The sequence below is a fragment of the Solanum tuberosum genome, unplaced genomic scaffold (assembly GCF_000226075.1).
Source record: "Solanum tuberosum cultivar DM 1-3 516 R44 unplaced genomic scaffold, SolTub_3.0 scf00004, whole genome shotgun sequence".
Classification (NCBI taxonomy): Eukaryota; Viridiplantae; Streptophyta; class Magnoliopsida; order Solanales; family Solanaceae; genus Solanum; species Solanum tuberosum.
The window spans coordinates 2,874,554-2,898,877 of record NW_006238930.1 but is presented as its reverse complement, the minus strand read 5'-3'; the positions used below and the strand labels follow the sequence as shown (position 1 = coordinate 2,898,877).

The 24,324-nt window shown below is 32.8% G+C and overlaps 4 protein-coding genes across 4 annotated transcripts; 2 read left to right on the top strand and 2 right to left on the bottom strand.

Moving 5' to 3' along the window:
* The first annotated feature begins 877 nt into the window (after nucleotides 1–877).
* LOC102580448 (apoptosis-enhancing nuclease) lies at nucleotides 878–3,504 on the top strand. Its single transcript, XM_006338730.2, has 7 exons — nucleotides 878–947; nucleotides 1,198–1,349; nucleotides 1,476–1,606; nucleotides 1,912–2,123; nucleotides 2,432–2,638; nucleotides 3,030–3,110; nucleotides 3,258–3,504. The coding sequence occupies exons 1-7, from the start codon at nucleotides 913–915 to the stop codon at nucleotides 3,502–3,504; spliced, it is 1,065 nt and encodes a 354-aa protein (XP_006338792.1). The 5' UTR covers nucleotides 878–912.
* A 1,255-nt stretch (nucleotides 3,505–4,759) lies between these two features.
* On the top strand, nucleotides 4,760–5,218 carry LOC102590461 (SKP1-like protein 1B). Its single transcript, XM_006338495.2, has one exon. The coding sequence runs from the start codon at nucleotides 4,763–4,765 to the stop codon at nucleotides 5,216–5,218; it is 456 nt and encodes a 151-aa protein (XP_006338557.1). The 5' UTR covers nucleotides 4,760–4,762.
* Nucleotides 5,219–8,555: 3,337 nt separating this feature from the next.
* Nucleotides 8,556–12,220, bottom strand: LOC102590143 (CASP-like protein 4A3). Its single transcript, XM_006338494.2, has 3 exons — nucleotides 11,243–12,220; nucleotides 10,969–11,104; nucleotides 8,556–8,977 (listed from the first exon to the last, which is right to left on the bottom strand). Exons 1-3 carry the CDS (start codon nucleotides 12,064–12,066, stop codon nucleotides 8,783–8,785), a joined length of 1,155 nt encoding a protein of 384 aa, XP_006338556.1. The 5' UTR covers nucleotides 12,067–12,220; the 3' UTR covers nucleotides 8,556–8,782.
* Nucleotides 12,221–12,611: 391 nt separating this feature from the next.
* LOC102589815 (protein farnesyltransferase subunit beta) lies at nucleotides 12,612–22,284 on the bottom strand. The gene is made up of 14 exons (XM_006338493.2): nucleotides 22,070–22,284; nucleotides 21,889–21,975; nucleotides 20,536–20,641; nucleotides 19,345–19,380; nucleotides 18,813–18,895; nucleotides 18,678–18,731; nucleotides 18,136–18,187; nucleotides 17,723–17,787; nucleotides 16,314–16,370; nucleotides 16,090–16,162; nucleotides 14,883–14,969; nucleotides 14,615–14,795; nucleotides 13,901–14,034; nucleotides 12,612–13,154 (listed from the first exon to the last, which is right to left on the bottom strand). Exons 1-14 carry the CDS (start codon nucleotides 22,180–22,182, stop codon nucleotides 12,915–12,917), a joined length of 1,368 nt encoding a protein of 455 aa, XP_006338555.2. The 5' UTR covers nucleotides 22,183–22,284; the 3' UTR covers nucleotides 12,612–12,914.
* Nucleotides 22,285–24,324: the final 2,040 nt, after the last annotated feature.

The window sequence follows — 24,324 nt, the reverse complement described above, 5'->3', positions numbered from 1 at the left end:
GGGTTCATGGGTATCACAAAATACGAATGTGTTTGGGGAAAAAAGATAGGAGTTTTGGTCAAAGATAATATCGTTGAAGAACAAGTATCCATGTCCAAGACTCAATGCAACACTTTTTAAAAATATTCTAAACAGATTTTTGGATGCACTTGCTAGTTGCAGTAAAATTGCTGATCATTATATTTCTCTGTGGTGATTAATTAAGAAAAAGGGTTGTTTGGTGATCGGATAAGAAATAAATTATTTATATATTATTTCATAGTACTTAGGTAGATATAAAAATAAGTTATTCATGTATAAAAATAATACGATATTTGGTGAATAATTTAGAAATCTACACGTGTGCAAAATTTTCTTTTTCAATAAATGGCCCAATGGGTGTTTAATGCACCTGTATGTGCGCACGCCGCACGCTTTGATTCTGGGACATATATTATATACCGGACACATTTTGAATTTCGAGATTTAAATAAGTCTATCTTTGATCAGAAATCTTTCATATATTTTTTAAATATTTTGAATTATCAATTATTGTGACTTTAATACTTTATACATATATTACAAATAAATAAATTTTTATTTTAAAAATTTGAAGACTCATGAACAAATTTTCGATCAAACTTAAACTGTTTGACTCTAAAAAAATGAAATTTGTCCCATTAATTAGGATAGAGGAAGCTGTACTATAGTTTTTTTTCAATTAAAAAAAGAAATGGACCCGAACCATTTGTATTAACGCAAAGGTTTAAATTTCGGTTTCTCTCTTTGTGACATATATAACCTGTCTAGATCAGACAGACACCAAGATGGAATACTACTTTCAAAGACTTGTATAAATAGCAGGAGACCTTCACACTTGTTCCTCAAATATCTTTTCTCTCAACTACACTACACTCTTAATTAACTCCTATAATGGATCATAGATATGAGTCTTCCGAGACTCTCAGGTATTCATTCTTATACGCAAATGTTTCTTTTTTACGTAACTGTTTAGATTCGAATCTAATATTTACTCAATTATACAATACTCATCAAACATTTATAATAACTTACAAAAACTTTGGACCATTACCTAACATATAGTATTATTTTCTCATAAAATTGAAAAATATAAGCAAATTTTTTTACCGTTGTCCATAAATTGTGAGAGAAATAAAAAGAGAATTATTTACTAAAAAATTATTCATGGGACTACAGGAACAAGTGTGCAGCATGCTATCGGCAGTTCAACAAAAAGGAGCACTTAGTGGAACATATGAGGACATCTTATCATTCAGTTCATGAGCCCATGTGTGGTGTTTGCAAAAAGCACTGCCGCTCTTTTGAATCTTTAAGGGAGCACCTTATTGGTATATATAGTACATCTACCCAAATATTCCTTTATCAGAAATAATTAATTTTTGAGTTTAAGTTATATATATCGTCACATTTTTATTTGGTACTCCCAAATAATTAGGAATTCATATGATGTGCAGGGCCACTTCCAAAGGCAGAATGTGAAAGAATTTTCAAGGAGCGGGGATGTGATATTTGTTTGTCAATCCTTGGCAGTCGAAGTTCTCTAAGGGCTCATAGAGAATCATGCCTCTCACGTCCTACTAACAATGTACGCAATTAATTCCAACACTCGTGTTCGTCTTATCTAAAAATTTAAATGATTTAAGTGAACACATTTTTCATCGAGCCGCAGGTAGAATGAATACTTAAATATGTGACGAAGTATTATAAGTGATCACAATCCACTGAGATTCAACCCTATGTCACTCTAATTTGTCAAAAAAAATAATCAATATGCCCTTCACATGTGAGCGTGAAACTTTTACATGAAAAATCTTTTTGATAATAAGACTCGAACACAAAATCTATGTCAGTTCTAATACCATGTCGAATTGTGTAACTGTCTTATTACAGGGTTTGTTGTATCGCATGGCTAATTTGGGGATTCAAGATGAACTAAGAATTGATAACAACAGAGGAAGAGTGGTTGCCCTTGCTTGTAAAATGGTTGGTGGTGGAAGTGATGGATCTTTAGATCTTTGTGCAAGGGTTTGTCTCATTGATGAACATGAAAGGATCCTCTTTCATTCATATATCAAACCAAATATTCCTGTCACTAACTACAGGTGATCAATTTAAATTAATAACGTAAAAAAATCTTAACACAATAAATAAATTTCCATCTTTATTATAACATTTTATTTAGTTACTATGCTATCGAACGGAGTAATAATACTTAGCTTGTTGTGTAAATATTTTCACATTCCTAGTACATAAAATTTAAACTCAAATATTAAAGCATGTTCACTTGTTTTTGGTCTTTTTGGGGCCCATTGTAAATTCCTACGACACCATGACAAGAAGGTATAAGAATTTTCTTATATTGACTATGTATATTAACTTAAACTCTGACGAGAATTATATATGTTTATAGGTATGAAATGACGGGTATAAGACCAGAATATTTGAGGGATGCGATGCCTTTAAGGAATGTGTCAAGAAAAATTCAAGAATTTCTTTGCAATGGGGAACCTATTTGGCAAATCCGTTCTAAAGGTGGAAGGTCTAGGATTCTTGTTGGCCATGGTTTGGATCATGATCTTAAATGTTTGGAGATGGATTACCCAGCAATAAAGATGAGGTAAATTAATTATTTGATCATTTATATAATCTAAAAATAATTTCATAACTTTATTGCTATAAAAAACATGAAATTGACTCGTACTCATAGTTGTTGTTATTATATAGTAGTATATATTACTCCGATCCCTATAGATGAACGTTCTAACAAAGACAAACAACACGGGAAAATTACAGTCAAATGTCTTTAGGTCATCTAGTTTACAAAGTATATACACAGTAGTAGTGTATATTTTATACTAAATATATATACATATATTTATTCATTTGATATACCTACCTTATACATATAAGCAATATATATAGCTTGAAGTATATAAATAGTGTATATTTCGACCATATTTACGTGACTTCCCTTCTAACATTTGTTTAATTTTTTCTTTTTTCTGAAGGGATACTGCAAAATACCCACCACTTATGAAAACAAGCAAGCTCAGCAACTCCCTCAAGTACTTGACCAAAGCTTACCTCGGGTAATATATATTAATAGTGCATCAAACTTTATCCTAATAAATTTTCTTGAGTACCACAACTATATATTATTAATTTAACTTGTTGCAAGTTACGTTTTATAAAAAATCTAAAAATTGATGGACAATAATATAATGAAAAATGTGTAGGTATGATATTCAAATTGGAGTACAAGATCCCTATGAAGACTGTGTGGCCACAATGAAACTCTACATGAGAATGAAATTATCACAATTTCACAAAAAAGAGAATTATCCTCTTGCTACTGATCCACAAAATAAAAATAACTTTGCATCTTGGAGGCAAAATGAGCTTGAGAGGATGACTCCTGACCAACTGTTGGATTTTTCAAGGTCTGATTATTATTGTTGGTGTCTGGACTCACAAGATTATTAATTAATATATATATATATATGAGACGAAGGATGGAAAGAAGATAGATATAAAATAATAAACTCAATGTGTTATGGATTCTTATTAGTAGATATCGATGATTCAAATAGTATTCAAGAAAAAAAAATTAGTATCTTTGAGTGTGTACGTACTTGCTATTGTAAGATTTATATAATATGGTTACATTGAAATAAAAATGAATTTAATTAGTTGCAAATTCTTGGATCAAGAACAGATGAATGCCTACATATTGACCAAGTCATTTTTTCATTTCAAAATATATATATACTTGTATGATACAAATATATGAAATTATTAACATTCTACTTAGCGATGAAAAATGAAATCATTTGATAATAGGAATTTGAAATGATATAAAATGTTTATAGCTATTTTCTTAACTGCAAAACTTTAAACTATTACTATTTTACAAATATACGAAATTATTTTTGAACGAATATTTGTATGTAATATTCAACAAGTATTGAATTCGTTTGTGAGTTTGATGTTTGGTTGTTAAAATTACAAGGCCAATATTGGAGACAAGTAAGATGGTCATCCGACTAACAAATTTTAAAAAATAAAATAAAATTGAGTTGCTTACCTAATACCTCAAACTTAATAAAATTTGTATATCACACGCGCATAATAATTTTATTTTTTTACTATGTCTAAACTTAATCCTAAAATGGCAAAGCTGATAAAAATTGTACACTTCGACTATACCTCAAATAGGATTTCCAGAATCGACTATATGTGCACTTTCCATGGTTATATTACCATTAATTATTTTTTTGGGTAAAATTGTATTAGAATTAATTAATTAGTAGCCCTAAAAGTGGATATTTGTCAAAATCACAATGGCTTTGGCGCCACCTTGATATGGTCCATTTTCGGGTTCAACAAGGATCTGAACAAGACTTTTTTGCCATTGGCCCAAGTTACCACACACTCCTAATTGAGATTTGGAAGGAAAAAAAAAGGCCTTCCTTTTCCTAATCTTATTCGGTCACATACTTATGGTTCAGGTAAAATTTTCACAATTTCCTAACTTGACATTGTTTATGCAAAACAGGTTTTCCCATCAACTCTTTTTTTTATTCGGTTTTGAATTCCTACTTTAACTAGGATAGTGTAAATCTAATGCTCTATAAATTAAACCCTTCAAACCTCTCAGACATATAATCATTTAAATCTCCTTTCAATAATATTCTCAACAAAAACAAATTAGCATCTCTTGTTCAAATATATTTTTATCATCATGACTTCTTCAACAAAGTTCTTAACTCTAAAGACTTGCGATGGTAAGGAATTTGTACTCGACGAGGCAATAGCCATAAGGTCACAAACTATAAAAAATATGGTTGAAGATGATTGTGTTTCAAACGTCATTCCCCTGCCTAATGTTCATAGCAAAACAATGACCAAGGTGATCGAATACTGGAAGAAACATTCGGAGGAAGGCGTCTCCAAAGGCATGTTGATGGATTTTGACAAGGCTTTTGTGAATGTGCACCACTCGATTTTGCATGCTCTTATCTTAGCTGCTAATTTTCTTAACGATAAGGAGATATTGGATATGATGTGTCAAGAAATTGCCGATAGGATTAAAGGGAAAACACCAGAAGAAATACGTAAAGAATTTGATATCAAGAATGATTTTACTCCAGAGGAAGAGGAGGAGATCCGTAAAGAGAATGCTTGGGCTTTTGAATGATTTTATAGTTTTTTTTAATATTTGTTCTTTTTTATTTTAGAATTAAAATTGTCTAGTTAGCTATATCATATTTTATTTAGTTCTATTCTGTTGTTCCTTTTATAGAATTGTTATTTGGTTTTTATTGATTTATAAATTATGTTAAAAAGAAATTAAAGCTATTTATATTAAATTTGAAAAAAAAACATTCATCCAAATGGTTAAAAGATGAATTTGATATCTCAAAAAGAAATATCTACATTAATTTTCTTAATAATTTTGAGTTATTTTCGTTCAAAGCATATCCAATTAACTTGATATAAAGAAAAAATGTTGGAAGAATGTATAGAAAAAACGCTACAGTACGAGTGGAGTCTTACTTACGCGAATTCAAATTAATTGAATCCTAATACGAATATTAAACACTGGGTGAAAAACAAAAATAAATAAATTGGAGGAACGTATCTATGTATCGTCTTTCCTCTTGCACAATATATAGTGCATCTTTGGGGGGAATAATGGATGAGCTTAACATATTTTTATTTTTTTGGTAACTAACAACTTTATTAATCACCAGGAGAGAATTACAAAGTAGCTAAATCAACTCAACCAGCTATTCTAGAAAATATACCTAATTAGAACCCAATTTCTACTAAATTGGAGATTAGCTCATAACGTTGCACCTAGACCTTACACTATGTCATTACAAAAACCAAGTATGGACTACTGTATGAAGCTTTGGAGGCGCTCTAGTACAACACATGTAAACCACTTCTCGAATAATGATCGCGATGAGCTTAATATATTATAACAGAAGAAATTAATTATTACAATTGCTATGAAAATATACTTGTAATACTCCAAATTTTAGGACAATATTTACCACCGCTTCTCAAGTAATTAAATGTATCATTGACCAAAATTCTTATTAATTAAATTAAGGGAAAAGGGTCAAAAATACCCTCAACTTTGTTTTATTGGTTGATTGTGTCCTTACCGTTAAAATGAAGTTATTTTTGTCCGTGCCGTTACTAATTTCATTATTTGTACCCTTCAATTGGATGGAAAGGCCCAAATCAATTATAATTAGGAAAAATTACAGAAATATCACTTTTTAATTTACTTATTACCATTATCCCATATAAGTTTTACAAATCTTCAAAATCCCTCATTTTCGCGTATCAAATTAGTGTATCTCGCGCATAAGATTAGTGTATCATGTATAAAATGTACATCAGATTAGTGTATCATGTATAAAATGTACATCAGATTAGTGTATCATGTATAAAATGTACATCAGATTAGTGTATCATGTATAAAATGTACATCAGATTAGTGTATCATGTATAAAATGTACATCAGATTAGTGTATCATGTATAAAATGTACATCAGATTAGTGTATCATGTATAAAATGTACATCAGATTAGTGTATCATGTATAAAATGTACATCAGATTAGTGTATCATGTATAAAATGTAATGTATCTTACTTAACGATTAATGTATCTCGCGCATCAAATTAATGTATCAGCGCTTATATTATTGTATATCGCGCATCAGATTAATGTATCAACGCTTATATTATTGTATCCGTTTGAGAAATTTCTGTAATTATAAACTTTTAAGGGATATATTGTAATTTTGCCTTAAAAGTATGTGATTTCTGTAATTTACCCTAATTACCAATTTTACTTAAATTACCCAATTTTAACCCGACCTAACCCACCTAAAAATATAACCCATTTTTGTTCTATCTTCTCTCTCTTTCCTTCTAGAAAAACTCGTTTTTCTCCTCTCTTTTTTATCCACTTTATTAGCCTTAATAATCTTTTTTATCATCATTATTTTTTACAGTGAAGTATTTTCTTTCATTTTTACTTAATCTCATCCCAAACTCTCCAGCTCTGATTACAATTCCATCTCAAGATTAATCTGTGAGTAATTCAAAAGCACACAATTTTTTTTGATACAAGAATATAGCCACCACCTACGCCGCAGTAATCTCAATTCTTAGCCGGAGTTTTTGTCTTTCACCGGCAGTACAGTTGTCCACAAGTAGAGAAGATGACGGAGATGAAATGGTAGAAATTGGAGGGTCTTCAACAAAACACGCTTCCTCTTTCAGCAACCAAACAATAATCACCCCCACTGTTCAGACTTCTAAGCCACCACAAAGTCTGTCCACAATCCTCTCTTCTCCTCATCTCCATCTCCGACGAGTCATTACCAATCAACAACCAGTAAACAAAACCCATTCCTTCGACCTCCTTCAGACCCACATCGCGAATAGTGTCCAACCACCACCGCGAATCCCAACTCCGGTAAATTGGAGGAAAACGAATTAGAGCTTCAAGCTCCAGTAATTCCGACAATTTTTTTGATCTGGCTGGAAAATAATGCTCTGATTACCTATATTCAATCATTGTAGTGTTCTTGTGTTTTTGGGTTCATAATCATTGTTACATAATTTTCGATATTGTTGGGCTGTGTCTGATGATTTTATTGTTTTTGAAAAGGAACACAAGTTTAAAGATGAAGATGAATAGAGATGAAGATGAACAAAAATGAGTTGTATTATTAATTGGGTTGGATCAGTTTGAAATTGAGTAATTTAAATAAAATTGGGTAATTTTAATTGATTTGGGATTTCCATTCAATTGAGGGGCACAAATGATGAAATTAATAACGACATGGATAAGAATAACTTCATTTTGACGTAAGGTATAATAATCAACCAATAAAATAAAGTTGAGAATATTTTTGATCCTTTTCCCTTTCTTTAATCATTATGCCAAATTGTGAAGTACCTTCACGCGCCAAGAGGGGATTATTGCTTAGATGACAAGCACCCTCTATCTCCAACCTTGAGATTGTGGATTCGAGTCAAGGAAGCAAAAAAATAAAAATAAATGGAAACTCTTAGGAAGGGGCTTAAAAAAAATGCATAATACATAAATATATCCTTTAACTTGACTTCAAATCACATTTATGTCCTTCAACTTTAGGTATGCACAAATAGACACTTAAACTTGTATAAAGTTGAACAAATAGACACACATGTCCTACATGGCATCCTACATGTCATTTTTTGTCCTACGTGTACTGTGCCACGTAGGACTCACGTGTCTACTTGTTCAAGTTTATACAAGTTTAAGTATCTACTTGTGCATATCCAAAGTTGAGAGACATAAATGTAAAATGAGGCCAAGTTAGAGGGCACATTTATGTATTATGCTTGAAAAAAATATATACCTACACAACTCTCAACAGGGCATGGGTCTACGAATTCCCAATTCGAAAAACCAGATGAAAAGTATGGCTTATCAATTTAATACTCGCTGATAACTTGTCCACAAGTTCATTGAATCTGGTCGTTCTCATGATTGGATATCTCACTAACAAGAGCAGAAAACTGTGTAACACATATATAATATCATCCTAAAGCTTGTTCAAGGAGCATTACAACATAATTAACTCAAGAAACCTTAGTTTCACCTGAACAACCTGCAACTGGTTTTTCATATCATACAATTATATTAAACTTTAAAGGATGACACACAAATAGAACCAAACATGGCACACGACTACGTTGATCTGGAATTGCATAGTACATAGCCAGATATGAGTGAGCTGAAGGCCAAAGCCGCAAATGAAAGGAAGGACAATGCTACAGAGATGCTTGCCATATCAGGAAATTTGTCCTTGCCCCAATTGGACTGCCAATCATCAATGCGAGTGGCAGCAGAAGATGATGCTGATATCAGAAGATATGTTACCACCTGTCATTTAGAAAAATACTAATTTTTTAACAGAAATTACGAGTATCAATACAAGCTCTCCACACGTTTAGGTATATCAGGAGTCGCCTTCAGTTTCTGGTCTAGTCACCAAGAACATGAAGCTCCATATGGACCAGGTACCAGCTTGGCTAAACAAGTATAAAATGTGCTCTGGTTCTATATTCAACCTTCGAAAAAATTAGATTATCTGTAGATATGACCTAAAATTGTTTATTTAGTTGCATTAAAAACTTAGTCAGTCCCCTAAAATGTGGATATTTCATATCAGCTTTAAAGCAACAGCTTATTATCAATCAATGAAAAATGTCTAGGCAACTAAGTATGAGATTATACAAAATTAATTACAACCCGATAAGTTTATGTAGTTGGGTCTCAAAAGGACCCTTGCTGGTATATCCTCGGGATCTCTCTCCTGGAACCACTTGGTGAGGGGGATTTGTGGGGTGGAGACAGTAAGGTTGTACATTAATGCAATAACTTTCACGAACAAAAAGGAACTTCACACAAAGAAATGCGAATAGACTGACACCTGCTAACTACAACTGAAGTATGCGTTCTTCAAAGCCCATTTCATGATTAATTCACAAACATCTGAGTCCATTTTTAAATATAAAAAATAATCTATGCTAACACTAAATATAAAACTGTGATAATCTATTGCTTCTGTTTGAAGATCAAAATAATTGTATTTGAAGATCAAAATAATTGTATCTGCATGCATTGCTTTTGTAAATACACAGGTGCAGGAAAGTTTGTCAAACCATAATTCATAAGTAAGTAACCTTCTTAATTGTTAAATATTGGTTCTTAGAATTAAATTAACTAAACCTGAAGTATACATCAAGTACCAATAAATAAACTAGCTATTTGTAAACAAATTGCAGAAAACGGAACGGAAATATAGAAAATTGCCAAAGGACCTCACCAGACAAACCAACAAAAGAAAAAACATTTCACTTGAATTCGTATCTCAATAAGTTAAAACCTTTTAAGAACTATTTAGCGCCCAAGAGAATTACCAAATCCACAAAGGTGTATCCAACGGAAAAAGGTGTTCTGAAGGTTTACAAGCTATCATCTGCCATATCCTCTTTGCAATCTCTATTGTACTTCATTTTTTTACTTTCGTATCTTCCATACAGATTCAGCTACCCATTAGGAGAGTTCTAGTCATTTTAGCCTTTCGGAATTTAGAGGATACACAAAACAAAGCCTATTGGGAAATGCTTATATGTACAAGATAGCCATGGAAGGAACCAAATCACAGTAATCAGTCTGCTAGTGCAGAGTATGCAAACGAGCTTAGTAACACTTAAATTCAGGAAGGACTGGCATTAATGTAATCACATTCGATTTGTTTGGTTTTTAGTAAGGGCTCAATATTGGTTTAATGGGAGAAACTTATCCTCAAGATAAATGTAAAAAAAGGAACTTGTGCTTATGGAAGGCATATAGCCAAGGGTAGGTAAAATTTAGGGCTCAAAAGGAGTATGCCACAAAAAAGGTGATTCTACAGTTGGGATGGTCCTGTTAGTATTTTCCAGCCAATGAAAGTTAGCAATTAATAGGCACCTAGATGATCATAAAGGAAAAATTCCTCCAACCCTGCAGGAATATTTTTGAGTGAATTCTATGACAAATAAACATTTTTATGGGGTATATGATTCCTCTCCATCCCCTTTTCTGTTCATTTTACTTCAGAGTTAGATAGCTACAACAGTCTTCACCAGGCTAGTACAAAATCATCACCACCATCAAACGATTTTTTCCTCTCAATCAATGCGCTCAATATCATAATTAATAAGCCATAACTTCCATTACCCCCAAAAGAGAAGAAGTCAGAAGTTCTAAAAGCTTAAAACAATTATGGAACTTAACTATGAAATATGCATGTATAAAGATAATAAATCTTATATTTATTATTTTGCTATAAACAACATGTATTAGTGTAATTGGACAAACCAACTTACCTGATCAAGGGCAAAATCAAACATGTAGCGCAAATGATGCTGCACGATGTTCTTGCCGGTGGCAGATTGGTAGGCTAAATCAAATGCCTGAGCTCCTGAATACACAAATCCTATGACATTCACTGACATACAGTACCTGCAATGTTATTCACCTACCAATATTATCATTCATAACTACACTACCACCAAACACATTTATTCATTGATGTGAAAGAGTGAAACTTAATGCGCTGCAGAATTAATTCAGTCAATGTAAAGAGAACAAGTGATAAACCTGAACTCCTTGTAACGTTCGAACGAATCCAGAGCCCAACCCTTATTCCTATCAGCTGCCATAACAGAAAATGAAACCAAACAAAACAAAAACCCAAAAATCCTAAAACCTAAACCCGCTTTCTTTACCATCTCATCCCTCCTCACTTTTCTTAAAATCGACAACTGTGGCCTTCCTCTCCGCCGACGGTTGCGGCTGTCTTCACCTTCCTTAACACTAGCTGTACCATCTCCGACAAACATATCTGCTTTCACCAAAGCCAGTGGCTCCTCCTTGATAAACTTCTTCACCACCGCTTCCGGTATCGGAGGTTTTTCCGGTGGACTCCCCGTCGGAGCTGTAGAAGGCTTATTATCCTCCAGAGTAAAGGACTCATGAGGAAGAGAAATTTGATCGGAGGAAATTGATGATCTCGGCGGAGATTCCACCGGCGGGGAAGATACCTTAGTAGAATCTCTGTTAACGGCAGGATGAGCAATAGCAGTAGTATAAATACTCTCACTAGCTTTATCGGTTCCGGACTTAGTAAAATCATTTGAATCGAAAGAAATTGATGAACTCGGCTGAGATTCCGGTTTAGTAGAATTTCTATTAACAGCACCATTAGCAGTAGTAGCAGTAGTAGAATTAGGATTAGTAGCTTTATCTGTATTGGACTTAGCGGAATCATCAGAATCTGAGGCGCTATGAAAACGAGCTGGAGAAGAGAAAATAATAGCTTTATCAGTTTCAGAATCAGTAGAATCTGAATCAGAGAGGGAGAGATGCTGCTGTTCATTCTCCATAGCCGTTTGCAGAGTCTGCTTGGTATGATTCGATTCCATGATGAAGAAACAGAACAGTGCTGCTACAAAAATGGGATTTGGGGTATGAAAATGGATTGAAACGGAAAATAGAATAATGAATAGAAGTTGAAAGATGAGGTCTCTGCGATAATGATAGTTTTGGCGGTTTCCACTTTCGTCTTCCACGTCTGAATTTGGGAAAGCTCTATATTTAGGAGTTAGGACTACTACTAAATACGAGTACAGTATTCAAATGTATAGAGTACTCTCATACAATTTAAGAAAGTAAGAAAAATTAAAAATTGTGATCTAAAAATTAAAATAAATTATAATATTTTTGTGGCTATAAATTATATCATTCTTTTTATAACTAAATAAAAAGAAAAATGAGTCATATGCCATTTATCCTAATTTTCCAAACGAAATTATACTGACAAATCAAGAAAATAAAAAAAGACGTATTAGAAACGGTACAAAGTATACTCAAAGCATCCTTCGTTAATAAGCAGTGCGTTGACAGATTAACTTGACACTATGAATCCTCGAGTTATTTAACAATTATTACGCAATTTCTACCTCCCGCCTGATAACAAATTGTTTTCACCAAAATGAAATTTCTGATCACTAATCACCAGTATCCAGATTCGTAAATCATAGCCACTTTTACATGCATATCTCGCAATTTCACATTGATGTTTACAGACCTAACTAAACAGAGACGGATTTAGAGCTAGTTCAGCAGGTTCAGAAGGCACCCGTTACTCTCAACTTGTATTACGTATAGATATTGTACATATAAACGATTACAAGAACCCAGTGACTCTTTTAAGTTCTGGATGCACCTACGTTTCTGAAAAGTTGGTGCTAATGAAAGTAGTGAAACATTCTCACAAGCCTGAGAAGTATTTGCGAGCTTCATAATACCGATCCAACTCTACGTTGAAGAGTGGGTGAACCTGTTCCAACAGACATTTGGAATAAGGACCAAATACATCCCTGGGTAATGGTGGAGAATCAGCTTCGTCGGTCCAGCTATACTGAGCAATTGAAAGACCACTTAAACAGTAACACGTATGGTAGTAGTCTCTACCCTTCCCAGGTTTGTCTCTGAAACCACCTACTTCAATCTACATCCACAACATGATATTAGAATCTTGAAAAGGATATAAAAGCAATATAAACAGGAATAATACACTGCCAAAAGAATCTAAAACTAATATCTTGGTGAGTCCCAGCATCTGATACAGAATATTTAAAACCCACTTAACTTTCTTTTTCCCTTTGAAGAATGAATAAATAGTTCCCCATTAAACACATGAAAATTGAACTCTAATTATGAAATGAATGCAAAATAGAGCTGTTGAATCCGACACCAATTAAGAGAATGATTAGTTCACGACTTCACGTTCCAAAACAAATTCAAAAAAAAACATTATATCGAATACACATGCCTTTAAAAGGCTCTTGAATTTATATGTTAAAGGAGAAACAATGATGCTCGGTAGACAAATGATATTCAAGCTGTTCAAGCAAAAAAAAGGTGTGGTTTAATGATGCTCCAAAATCAGACAACAATTCCATCTTCAGACGAAACTAGGAAAGAAACCCGACATAATTTACTTCTTTCTTTAACTATATAGGGCCTAGAAAGAACAAATAAAGCAGTTTCTCATTTGCAGATCAGTGATGTTACAAATCTAATTAACAAAATCTTAGCTTCTTATACGATTATAATTTTCTTTGAGATATTTTCTTTATCCCTTATTTTCCAGCTTGTGCTGCTGTGCATATGCATTACAATCGTAGACCAAAGCAAGGGACATGCAAGAGTGAGCAGGGATCTTCAGAATATATTTTCTCAAAATTTAAGCACCTGGGAGCAAAGAAGAACATATTGTTGCAGATACATGCTGTCAAAGAGAGGCCGCATAGCTATGGGCCGGTTGATAAACTCATGTCCAGTATCTGCTATCTTTGGGCTATCAGAAGCATTATCTTGTCCTGCACCTAAAAACAATGAAAAGGATGTGATTAGAAAGTAATTGTGATTAGGGCTAAAAGAAAGGGTTGGGCAGGCAAAAAGAAAGAGAGAGCTAGATAACCCAACATATCTGGAGAAAAATATTAGGAGCTGTCAGAGTTTCAAACTTCCAATGAAATGCACTACTAAACAATCTCATTACACCGTCAAATGGATAATTGAATCAGGGTAAGGGACGTACAACCCATTTGATTATCCTACTTGTACACACATTGTTTGAAGCATGAAACATATGGTACCCAGTAAAGGTGAAGTCCTGCTGATAGCACTATAGGTTACTAACTACCTGCCCATTTGGAGATATCAAGTTCATATACAATCCAAGTGCCAATTATGTGACAAGAGAAGTGGTTTAAGATGGAAGATTCTTTTCACCCTTCATTTATTAAATTCCACCCACTGGATTCCCTTATAACATGATATGCTTTATTTAATTCAGATTCAAGGACAAAATTGGATAGCACTGCAACAAACGGTAGACCAGTGAATCGTACAGGAGTACTTTCTTTTTGGCCTTTTGAACTATTGTTCCTCAAATTGATATACCTTCTTGTCCAAGAGGGAAAGTCTCCTGAACATGGGAGGATGTCCCTTCCAAATGCTCTTCTTCATCAGATAACTCCGACTCTGAAGAATCATCAGCACTTTCTGTACTGAGATCATTTGACAGCCCTAGTTGTTCATGGACTACCAAATTTAGTCTTTGTATAAGAAAGACTACCGCACCCTGGTCAATCAAAGTCATCTTTAGCTCAGCAATAATTAAACTGGAAATGGGAGAGTTCAGAACATAAAGGTAAAACTGGTAAATCACCTGCCAAAAGGAATAGCAGCCATCGACTAATTTATTTGTCCTGCCTTGAAATCCACCTTCGACTCCTTGTCTAAATACCACCCAATCCTAAAGATTCATAATCACAAACATCATCTCCATCAATACCGTCAGATGATCCAGATTTAAGTAACATCACTTCACCAACAACTCGATAGAACTCAACTTGGGAATAGTTATTAAAAAAGCAACAGAATGAAACTACTAAGAGAAGTAAAGAGACTGAGAGGATGTCATGTAGAGGTACTACTATACGAAAGATATTTAGAAGGAAAAGGAACTAATATGTTGATTAATAATCTACCCCCAACAATCCCAGGAATGCAGCAGCAAAACCTGGTAAAGGAATCCCCTGCAGCTGCTACAAAATGGACCAGTCAAGTAAATATAAGGTGAAACCAACGTCAAAACAAAAATTCTAGGCCAGAAGGCAATTCCTGAGTTTCTAGATATCCTCCTATCCACCATATAAAAGGCAGCCCGGTGCACTAAGCTCCCCACGCATAGTGGGTCCAGGGAAGGGTCGGACCACAAGGTAATAAAAGGCATTCAAAAGTTTAATACTCCAACATCCCCAATAAGGGACAACTACCAAAATGCTGCATGTTATTTCCCAGCTGTTTATCATCTAATTCACTTTTTTCCATCTGCTAACTTTTCCAGTGCATCAAAGTTATTTCCTATTTATTTTCACTTTTGATTCCTAAATATCCAATAAATAGTTGTATCTGTAAAAATAAAATAGCCTACCATTGTAAAACCAATGATTTTTTGTTTTTGATTTTTGGATTATGGCTTATCACCTTAACTACTAGAATAATCTCATGTACTCAGTAATTACAGCACTAAAATGCTTCTCCAGTTCTTCAATTGCCAGCTGAGATTCAGCTCATCTCTACGTTCTTTTTGTTCTCCTTTTCATTTTATGAGAAGTAACAAAAAAGCAATGTGGAACATTTGTGAAGACAAACTAAAATGCAACTATTGTAACAAGATACTTTTCTTGTTTCAGTTTCATTTGATCAGTCATGGAGGCCAGTAACAAACAAGAAATGATAATATCCCATTTCATGACAGTGAGAGGAATGCCACAGTCCTGTAACCCTGATGGGGAAAAAAGAGAGTACACACACACGTGATTATCTTAGCAACATTCATCAGTCCCCAACAGAGTCCTAAAGCAACTTACAATTAAACCTAGCAAGTCCAATCGATTCACTTCGTTGATCAGAATCATTGCAGCCAACCCACAGAAAGTATACCTAGAAAATGAGTTTAAATGTAAAGGGCTTCAGTAACATCATAAGCTGAGAAGTGATAGTTTTACTATGGCAACTAACATTGACAGAGAACTATAAGAAAAAGAGCGAAACAAGATTAGAAAGATGAGAATATCTCCAACGTGAGACTTACCCACCATGAGCTTCAGAACCTGGTTCGCCAGCAATTCCACCTTCATAAGTTTGACAACTGAAAACAAAAATGGGAGAACAGCTTAGGAAAGGCTTATCCAAGAAAATACATTCTTATAATGAATTCCAACAAAAAATGAGGGACATTAAGGAAAAGAAAGATCTACCACCTAATTCTTATCTTGTATTTCTGACACAAACTAAGAATAAATTCTTATTTATCCTAGCTAAATAATTCTTATGATGAGACTGGAATTAAATCAAGAACTTGAGAGAACAAGAATGAGACAAACTAGAATAAAAGAACAGTTCCTTCATCAATTTTTATTCAACAAGGACTTTCAACTTTCTCAGATGGCAAGAATTAGGAAACATCAGTTATCTCTCATATTTTAATCCCTGACAAATGGAAGCTGTCATCAACTCAGAGTCATGAATATGCAAACATAACATCGTTCTGAAATGATACTTGGAAATTTGCTTCCCTTACCAATGGGATTGAATCTCAATGGAAACCTTCAATGCAACTAAAGCACCCGCCTCTGTCATGCATTTAGTACGTATAATTAACTAGTCACTATGCACTGACTAGTTGGTGACAGTAATATGAATACTCCAAATCCATTACTTCGGGTCATCCCAATACTCAATATTTTGTCTTTAAGATATATTAGTTCTTAAAATCTCACACCTGCTCTGCCATAAACATATCTCTAACCAAACAAAAGGACTTCTGGCAAACACAACCTAATGTAAGTTTAACAACAACTAATCCTTTTCTTTTCCTTAATCTCAACTAATTGATGTAGTGGCTTTTGGGTGATTGTAGGTCTTTAGACAGTTTTTCTTCATGTGATTTAGAATCTACCTCGTTGCATTTATAGCAACTTCAATTATTTCAGTATCGTACCTAGGCTGGTATATTTGAAGGTTAATGTAAACACGATTAAACCATTTCGACAAATCTTTACTCATGATCCTCTATGCGTGCTATCTTGTTGCATCGTTTGTTGGAGGTGAGCATTTCCAATCTGATTTTCAAGCTTGTATGACCACATATCCATATTAACATCTATAATTCATGACAGTTAACTAGTGAACATGTTGGGTTTTATAGAAAACAATCACTCACATATTATTGCTAGTCTCACAACCATTCGTAATATAACTTGCTTTCCATTCTGATAGTTATCTTTTTATCTGATTGCACTCCTCTAATACTCCCAAATTTCTGCCATGCTCTTTTAATTTTATATGTTACATCAGCATCAACATCTATCGTGTAATTCTCTTGGAAGACAACTACACTAGTAAATCAAAAAGAGATATTACAGCTCAAGTATGAAATACGGTATACATAAAGAGAGAGTTGAATGATCTGTAGTAGATGAGTGCGCATCTCAAACCAACCTTAGGATGTAATTTCCAACACCATGAATCAGCTCGTCATCCACAATGTTTAATATATTTGCAACCTAAGAAACTAATGTATCAATTAACATGAAAACACATTATTCCAAAGACAATTAAGAAGAAAAAGGTCAAACTTGAAAGCGCAACATGCGAGAAATGGGTATGTACTATGTAATAAAGTATAAAATATCTATACAATTTGCAAGAGAGGCGTGCATCAGAAGGCTTTGATTGCCTCGTAAATGAAACTTGGGAAATGTTTGAATCTAATTTATTTTCAAAAAAACTAAAGTGATTCGTCAATAAAAAAATTATATTTGCTTAAAGCTTATCTCAGAGTTTTCCATCCAAATGCAGCAAAAATAATGAAAATATCACCAGAACTCAGATCACAAGGAGATCACACTTACAGAAATGGCAGTATAACAGGCACGAACATCTACTTCTCCACCATCATGCATCCTGCAGAAAATATTTGAAGTTTGAACTTAGCAAAGATGGGAAGTGGCAAGTCATCATTGATGAAATTTGAATATTGAAACAAAATGCTAGAAACAAGTGATCTCTCAGATGCTGTTTGTTAAATACACTTGGATCTACAAACTCAAGAATACACACACAAACATTTTATACATTTACAGATCAGGGTAAAAGTGTCAACTACAGTGCTAGTTCATCCAAAGTCTAGTTCCCCTCAGAAGGAAAACATAACAAAATTAGCAGGTAGGATTAATCAGGAGAATCAGTAGCAATGGAAGAACATTAGCACATACAACAGAGAGATGGCAAATTTTAAAATGGATAAATGAAGTTACAAATAGAAAGAAAAGCACCTAGATTTTTTTTTCAGAAACTGATAGTAGATAAATACAGCAGACTAAGAATGAGATCTAAAGGAAGACATGATTTGGGGAGCTGATCAAATAATGTAAACAAGTAGGAAGAATCCTACCTGAATCCACCACTTGCGTCTTTCATTCGCAGCAAAAATGTGTACAATTTTTCTCTGAGTCATATTATTAGATCAATGTCAACAGGAATGAACAATAGATAAGACACCAATAAGAACATACTATAGCTTGTGCACCTATTAATTGATGACAGAGCTTCAGGTTTGCCCAAAGTTATGAGTGAATTGACTGCAGCATAAGTAGTTGCAAGATGAGGCATCTGAAAAAAGTAAAACAATACAAATATTACTTCAAAAAACCTTAATGATAGGAAGCACAAGAACTGTATAAAATAAACAGGTTGAGCAGAATAAACAGAGCTTGAAACTGTTAAATTTGTGATTCTAAAAGAAACAGAAAAGGAGGTACAAGCTAACTTAGAAAAGAACGAGGAACCAGGCCAATAATTAAATGCATATTCATCAATTCAGATGACTATTTCCCTCTAATAGAATTATCTTTTAATTTGAAGTCCTCCAACAGAATTATATAGAGTTAACAAATTTACAATATTCAAATCAATCATCATCACAAAATAAAGCAGCATACTGCATATCAAAAACAATTGAAGACATCAGAAAATCAAACTCAATGTGAAAATAAGCATGAAGAAGCTGACACAAATCTGATTTAACGGCACTAAGAGTGGAGTGGGAGAATTTGACTTGCCTGACCAGGTCCACCTCCATAGCCACCATCTTTATCCTGTGAGGAAGGTAACCGTAAACAACACATGAAACTAAATCTTACCGCATTTTCTTGCGTGAGAAGTCCAAAAACAAATTAGCTAGAATTGCAGGCAAGAAAAAAAGGACAGTTGCACCAGTATTCTGGAAAGGTGGATGATAAAACATATCACAAATAACAGTCAAGAAAGATACCGATACCGATACAATAAATTATCTCTTAAGCAAATATTGTAATAACAATAATTTGGGATAACATTCTCATCACCATGTATATCACATTTCTATGACTAGGTTCAAATATCACTACAGAATCTTTTCTCCATGCATCATTATTAGTCACCCCTAAACACAATCAATCATGTGCACTGGTCTATAACTCTTTATGATTACAATTTCTAAGCAATAGCACAGAGATGAATGCAAGTAGTTCCAATTTTAGTTCATAAGAACCACAATAAAGTCCTTGGTGGAAAAGCCTCTTGAAGTTTGTTATAAAGTCTACCATATCTTTGAAAAGTCTACAGAGACTTTTGAGTTTTGTACGGTAGTGGAAGCCTATTGAAGTTGTCAGCCCTAAACAAGATGTAACTGGGTGCTTAGAATATAGCATGTACTTTAGTAGTAGCCTTTTCTGCTTAGAACACTTATCTTCAAATATCTATTTGGCCATAGATGTTCAATCAAATTTTGAAAATCTGTCTTCAAAAAAATATCAAGTTCCAAAAGCTGGTCCAGACCAGTTTTGGGAGAAATTACACTTTTACTCACAAAAGTTCCAAATTTTCCAAGTAATATGCATGTACAAACACAACTTCAAGTTCCAAAAATCACAAGTTCAAAAACTCAAATTTTCAAGTTTTAACTTCAAAATTTGGGAGCTAAAACAATCTCCCTAAGTTCAATGCTTCAAACCCACTTTTTTCACCACAAGAAATTCCTTCTGCTCAATACGTAAAAAAAGCCTGATGTTATATATATCGTGGTCTTGTAGCAAAGTATGGTCCTAAAACAAACAAAAAAGGTGATTCATTACACATAAGTTTTCCTCAGTGAAAGTGATCCTATTGGCTTGCTCTGCACCCATCCCCAAAACAAATACACTAGATCCCTACACATTTCTTTTTAAAGAAAGACATAGATACATAAACAGCAGAATACATAATGAACAAACCTGGCAACGGGTCAGAAAGTCAGTCGCATCATTTTCCAGTTTGGCACCAATAGATTCTCCCAACAAAGCAATTGAATGAAGTATCCAGTAGCAAAGCCATGGTCGACTAGAAAGAAAAACTTAAGTAAGGCATAGAAATAGTTGATGATAACAAAATAGCCTTTGGTTCCATTGGACTAGAATAGATGCCAACATCCCATCTTGATGAACACATTGTCCAAACTTTTACATTATGTTGGTGAGATATGGGAAAGGGAACCAAAGGGCATGACTTAACGAAGTTGGAATGGACATTGGGAATGGGAGACCACAGAATTCTTCCCGTTAAGTTTTATTGTTGAACCCATTATATTTATAAAATTTATGGTTTCATATATACTATTTATTGTACTTCCAGGGAAAATTTACACGTAGATTTATACCCCACATTGAAATTATTGGGTTCAGAACTTCAAATGAACCTGATACACCAAAGTTGCATACCCCATGGTGGATAGCACATGTGCTAGTGAGAGATAGCATGTTTCAATCCATTAGTCGAGGTATGAGCAAGTTGGTTGGAAAACATTGTGATCCCCCCACAAGAAAATGAAAAAGAAGAAAACCTTAGTGTGTCCTACACTGACAAGATTAGTCAATATGAACTTATAGACAATCCAACTATGTTGTATGTAACTAAACATTGGTGAGAGCTTTATTTTTATTTTTATTTTTTATAACTACGGACCAACTTGTGCGCACCTCGATTAATTCCACATGGTACGTCCTACCTCCCACTAGCATAGATAGTGGGTAACTCTATCCATCAATGCTTGGACAGAATAAGAGCTTGGGAAGAAATCACTGAACTTTTTGCCTTTGAATTTGAGTTCTGGTGATTCTCGTCCTAGTTCATTAACCACTAGACTACACTCTTAGGTGGATGCTTGGGGAGAGTTTATTTGAAGGTCAATATTCATCCACGTTCGCTTGTTTAGCTCTTTCCTCTCGTTACCATAGATTCTTCTATTGAAAGCTCAATCTCAACTCTCTCACTAAAATTGAATCTTGCAAACAGTGTTCTTTTCTTCCTAAAAAGTCACTCAATCAATCAATAGACTAGATCCCAAATTAGTTGAGATCAGCTATATAAAGCTATATTAACTGAGGTACTACTTCATTCAAGTCAATTCCATTCCAATACTTAATAATTTTCCTTTTAAAGCACATTAAATTCATAATACGAAATAATTTCAGTTATTTTAATTTTGTTTTCCTATTAGCCACCAGTTAAAATTAGAATCTTCAACATTGCAAGTGAACTCCACAAATTCGATGAGTGGTGAGAAACGATCATAGAGAGAGGGAGCTTACCTGGCATCCAAAACGGAAAACGACGGACCAAGTTTTCTGAGACCTTGGCTAAGATAATCGAAGTGTTTGTCACGTTCCAGCTCTATGCTTTATAAAAGAAAGAAAGAAAGAAATCAACACAAAATAAGTTCATCAATAAAGGAATTAGAACCCTAGAAATTGAAAAAGGTTGAGAGCTAACAGGTCGGACAGGGAATTGGGGGAAATGCTGTAGAAATAATCGTATATCTCTCGGACTCGACGCTCCACCACCCATTGATCTTCCAGCGTCTTCGTCACTTTCCTCGACTCCATTTTTTCACTACAACCGATTACTACTCTGACTGTAAATTTCGTCAGCGCCAAATCAACGCTCGTTTACTCTTTCTGCTAACTTTTCTCCATATGAAGTTTGATTCTAGTTTCTACCTTTTGTCTTCCTTGGGCTGATCCCTTTCTTGCAGGCCCAATATTTCTAGTTTCCGGGTTGTCTAGCCCATCATGTTATGAGCCCAGCCCTATCCAAGTCATAGAAGGCCTAATTGAGGGAAGTGCACAAATAGCTGATATTTAAAAGGGAAAATCACTTACACGTACATTTTAAAAAAAATATTTACGACATTTGTCAACATTATTCTTTTAACCATATATAACAATTTGGCTGAATGACAGTATTGCTAAAAGTTGCAAATGGCAGCACGTTTTGCTAAGTTTAAAGGAACAAAATTGTTTTAAGTAAGTATTGCTAAAAGTTGACAAAAATGGTAATAAATTAAAAGTATACTTAAAAGTGGTAATTATTAAATAAAATACCTTCACTTATGTAATTTTTCCTATTTTTTTTTTAAAAGATGACTAACATTTGGATAAAATTAAAGACTAATGAACTTGTCCACGCTTCGCGCATAGTGAATGGTCGTTTTATAAATTTGTTATTAATTAAAAAATTAAAACTTACTTTTACTACTATAGTTCTTTTAAGGATTTTTTAATATCATAAGATATTATTGATGAAATTTATAGGAATAAACAAATAAAAGAATAAAAAAAAGTAATTTGAAGAAATAATATAACATTAATAATGAGATTTGAAGGAAGGAAGTAAAAGAAATTAATAGCATTGATGATGAATGGAATTGAATATGGCCATCTTTGATATTTCTTATTTTTTTTTAAATTCAGTCTTTTGATTTTATTTTTTAAAATCTTCAATAAATAAAATAAAATTTGAGGCATAATATTTTTTGAAAGAATGACTTTATTTCTGAGAAATTATTTAATAAAAATATAAGAAAAATATCAAAAATATTGATAAATTTAAAATAAAATAAATTTCAATTAAAGACACAAAAAATAAGACAAAGTAAAAGAATACAGAAATTAGTAGAATAAATAAGTTGAAAGAAATAATGTCAGTAGTAAATTTTAATTAATTGAAGATATAAAAAAAACTTTAAGTAAAGAAACATAAAAAAAAATAAGATAACATTAAAAAAGAAAGAAATTTATAGAATACTTATTCTCTCCTAATTGGATATCAATTCCATATATATATATATATATATCTTTTAGCAAAAGAAATGATCTAAAAATTCAAAAAGGCAAATAAAATTCTGTAATTTTTTTTTGCAATTTTTATGAAGTTATAATAATAACCAAAAAAAAGAAAAAGAAGTAATTTAAGGAAATAATATAAATAACATTAATGATGGAATTAAGGAAAGAAGTAAAAGATATCAATAGTGATGATAATAGGAATTAAATATGGTCATTCTTGATATATTTTCTTACTTTTTCTAAAAAAATCAGTCTTTAGAAATTAAAAAAATAACTCCAAAAAATAAAATAAAAATTTGAGGCATATTTTATTTTGGAAGAATAATTTTATTTAAGGGAAAATTTCGTAAATGTTGATAAAATTAATTTAAAAAATATAAAAACTTTAATAGAAAATATAAAGAAAAAAAAAGTGATTTAAGGAAACAATATAAATAAAATCAATATTGATGAGATTAAGGGAAGGAAGTAAATTAAATTAATAGCATTGATGATGATAGGAATTAAATATTGTCATCTTTGATATTTTTTCTTGATTTTTTTTTTAAAAAAAACAGTCTTTTGAAAATTTTAATAAAAGCCTCCAACAAATAACATAAAAATATGAGGCATAATTTCTTTGAAAGAATAACTTTATTTCTGAGAAATTATTTTAATAAAAATATAAGTGAAAAGAAGAAAGAAATTAGTAGAATAAATAAGTTGAAAGAAATAATATCAGCAACTTTAATTAATTGAAGATAAATAAAAAAAACAAACTTTAAGTAAAGAAACATAAAAAAATAAGATAAAATTAAAAAAGAAAGAAACTTGTAGAATACTTATTTCTCCTAATTTGATATCAATTCCAGATATATATATATATATATATATATATATATAAAGATCTTTTATCAAAAG

Excerpts from the sequence above, each read along its gene's own strand:
- LOC102580448 (XM_006338730.2), top strand. The coding sequence starts at position 913 with ATGGATCATAGATATGAGTCTTCCGAGACTCTCAG. Across the intron at positions 948-1,197 it reads GAGTCTTCCGAGACTCTCAG|GAACAAGTGTGCAGCATGCT; the intron begins GTATTCATTCTT and ends ATGGGACTACAG. Across the intron at positions 1,607-1,911 it reads TCTCACGTCCTACTAACAAT|GGTTTGTTGTATCGCATGGC; the intron begins GTACGCAATTAA and ends GTCTTATTACAG.
- LOC102590461 (XM_006338495.2), top strand. The coding sequence starts at position 4,763 with ATGACTTCTTCAACAAAGTTCTTAACTCTAAAGACTTGCGATGGTAAG.
- LOC102590143 (XM_006338494.2), bottom strand. The coding sequence starts at position 12,066 with ATGGAATCGAATCATACCAAGCAGACTCTGCAAACGGCTATGGAGAAT. Across the intron at positions 11,105-11,242 it reads GAACGTTACAAGGAGTTCAG|GTACTGTATGTCAGTGAATG; the intron begins GTTTATCACTTG and ends ATAACATTGCAG. Across the intron at positions 8,978-10,968 it reads TTGATTTTGCCCTTGATCAG|GTGGTAACATATCTTCTGAT; the intron begins GTAAGTTGGTTT and ends TCTAAATGACAG.
- LOC102589815 (XM_006338493.2), bottom strand. The coding sequence starts at position 22,182 with ATGGAGTCGAGGAAAGTGACGAAGACGCTGGAAGATCAATGGGTGGTG. Across the intron at positions 21,976-22,069 it reads CCCAATTCCCTGTCCGACCT|CATAGAGCTGGAACGTGACA; the intron begins GTTAGCTCTCAA and ends TCTTTTATAAAG. Across the intron at positions 18,896-19,344 it reads ATGGAGGTGGACCTGGTCAG|ATGCCTCATCTTGCAACTAC; the intron begins GCAAGTCAAATT and ends TACTTTTTTCAG.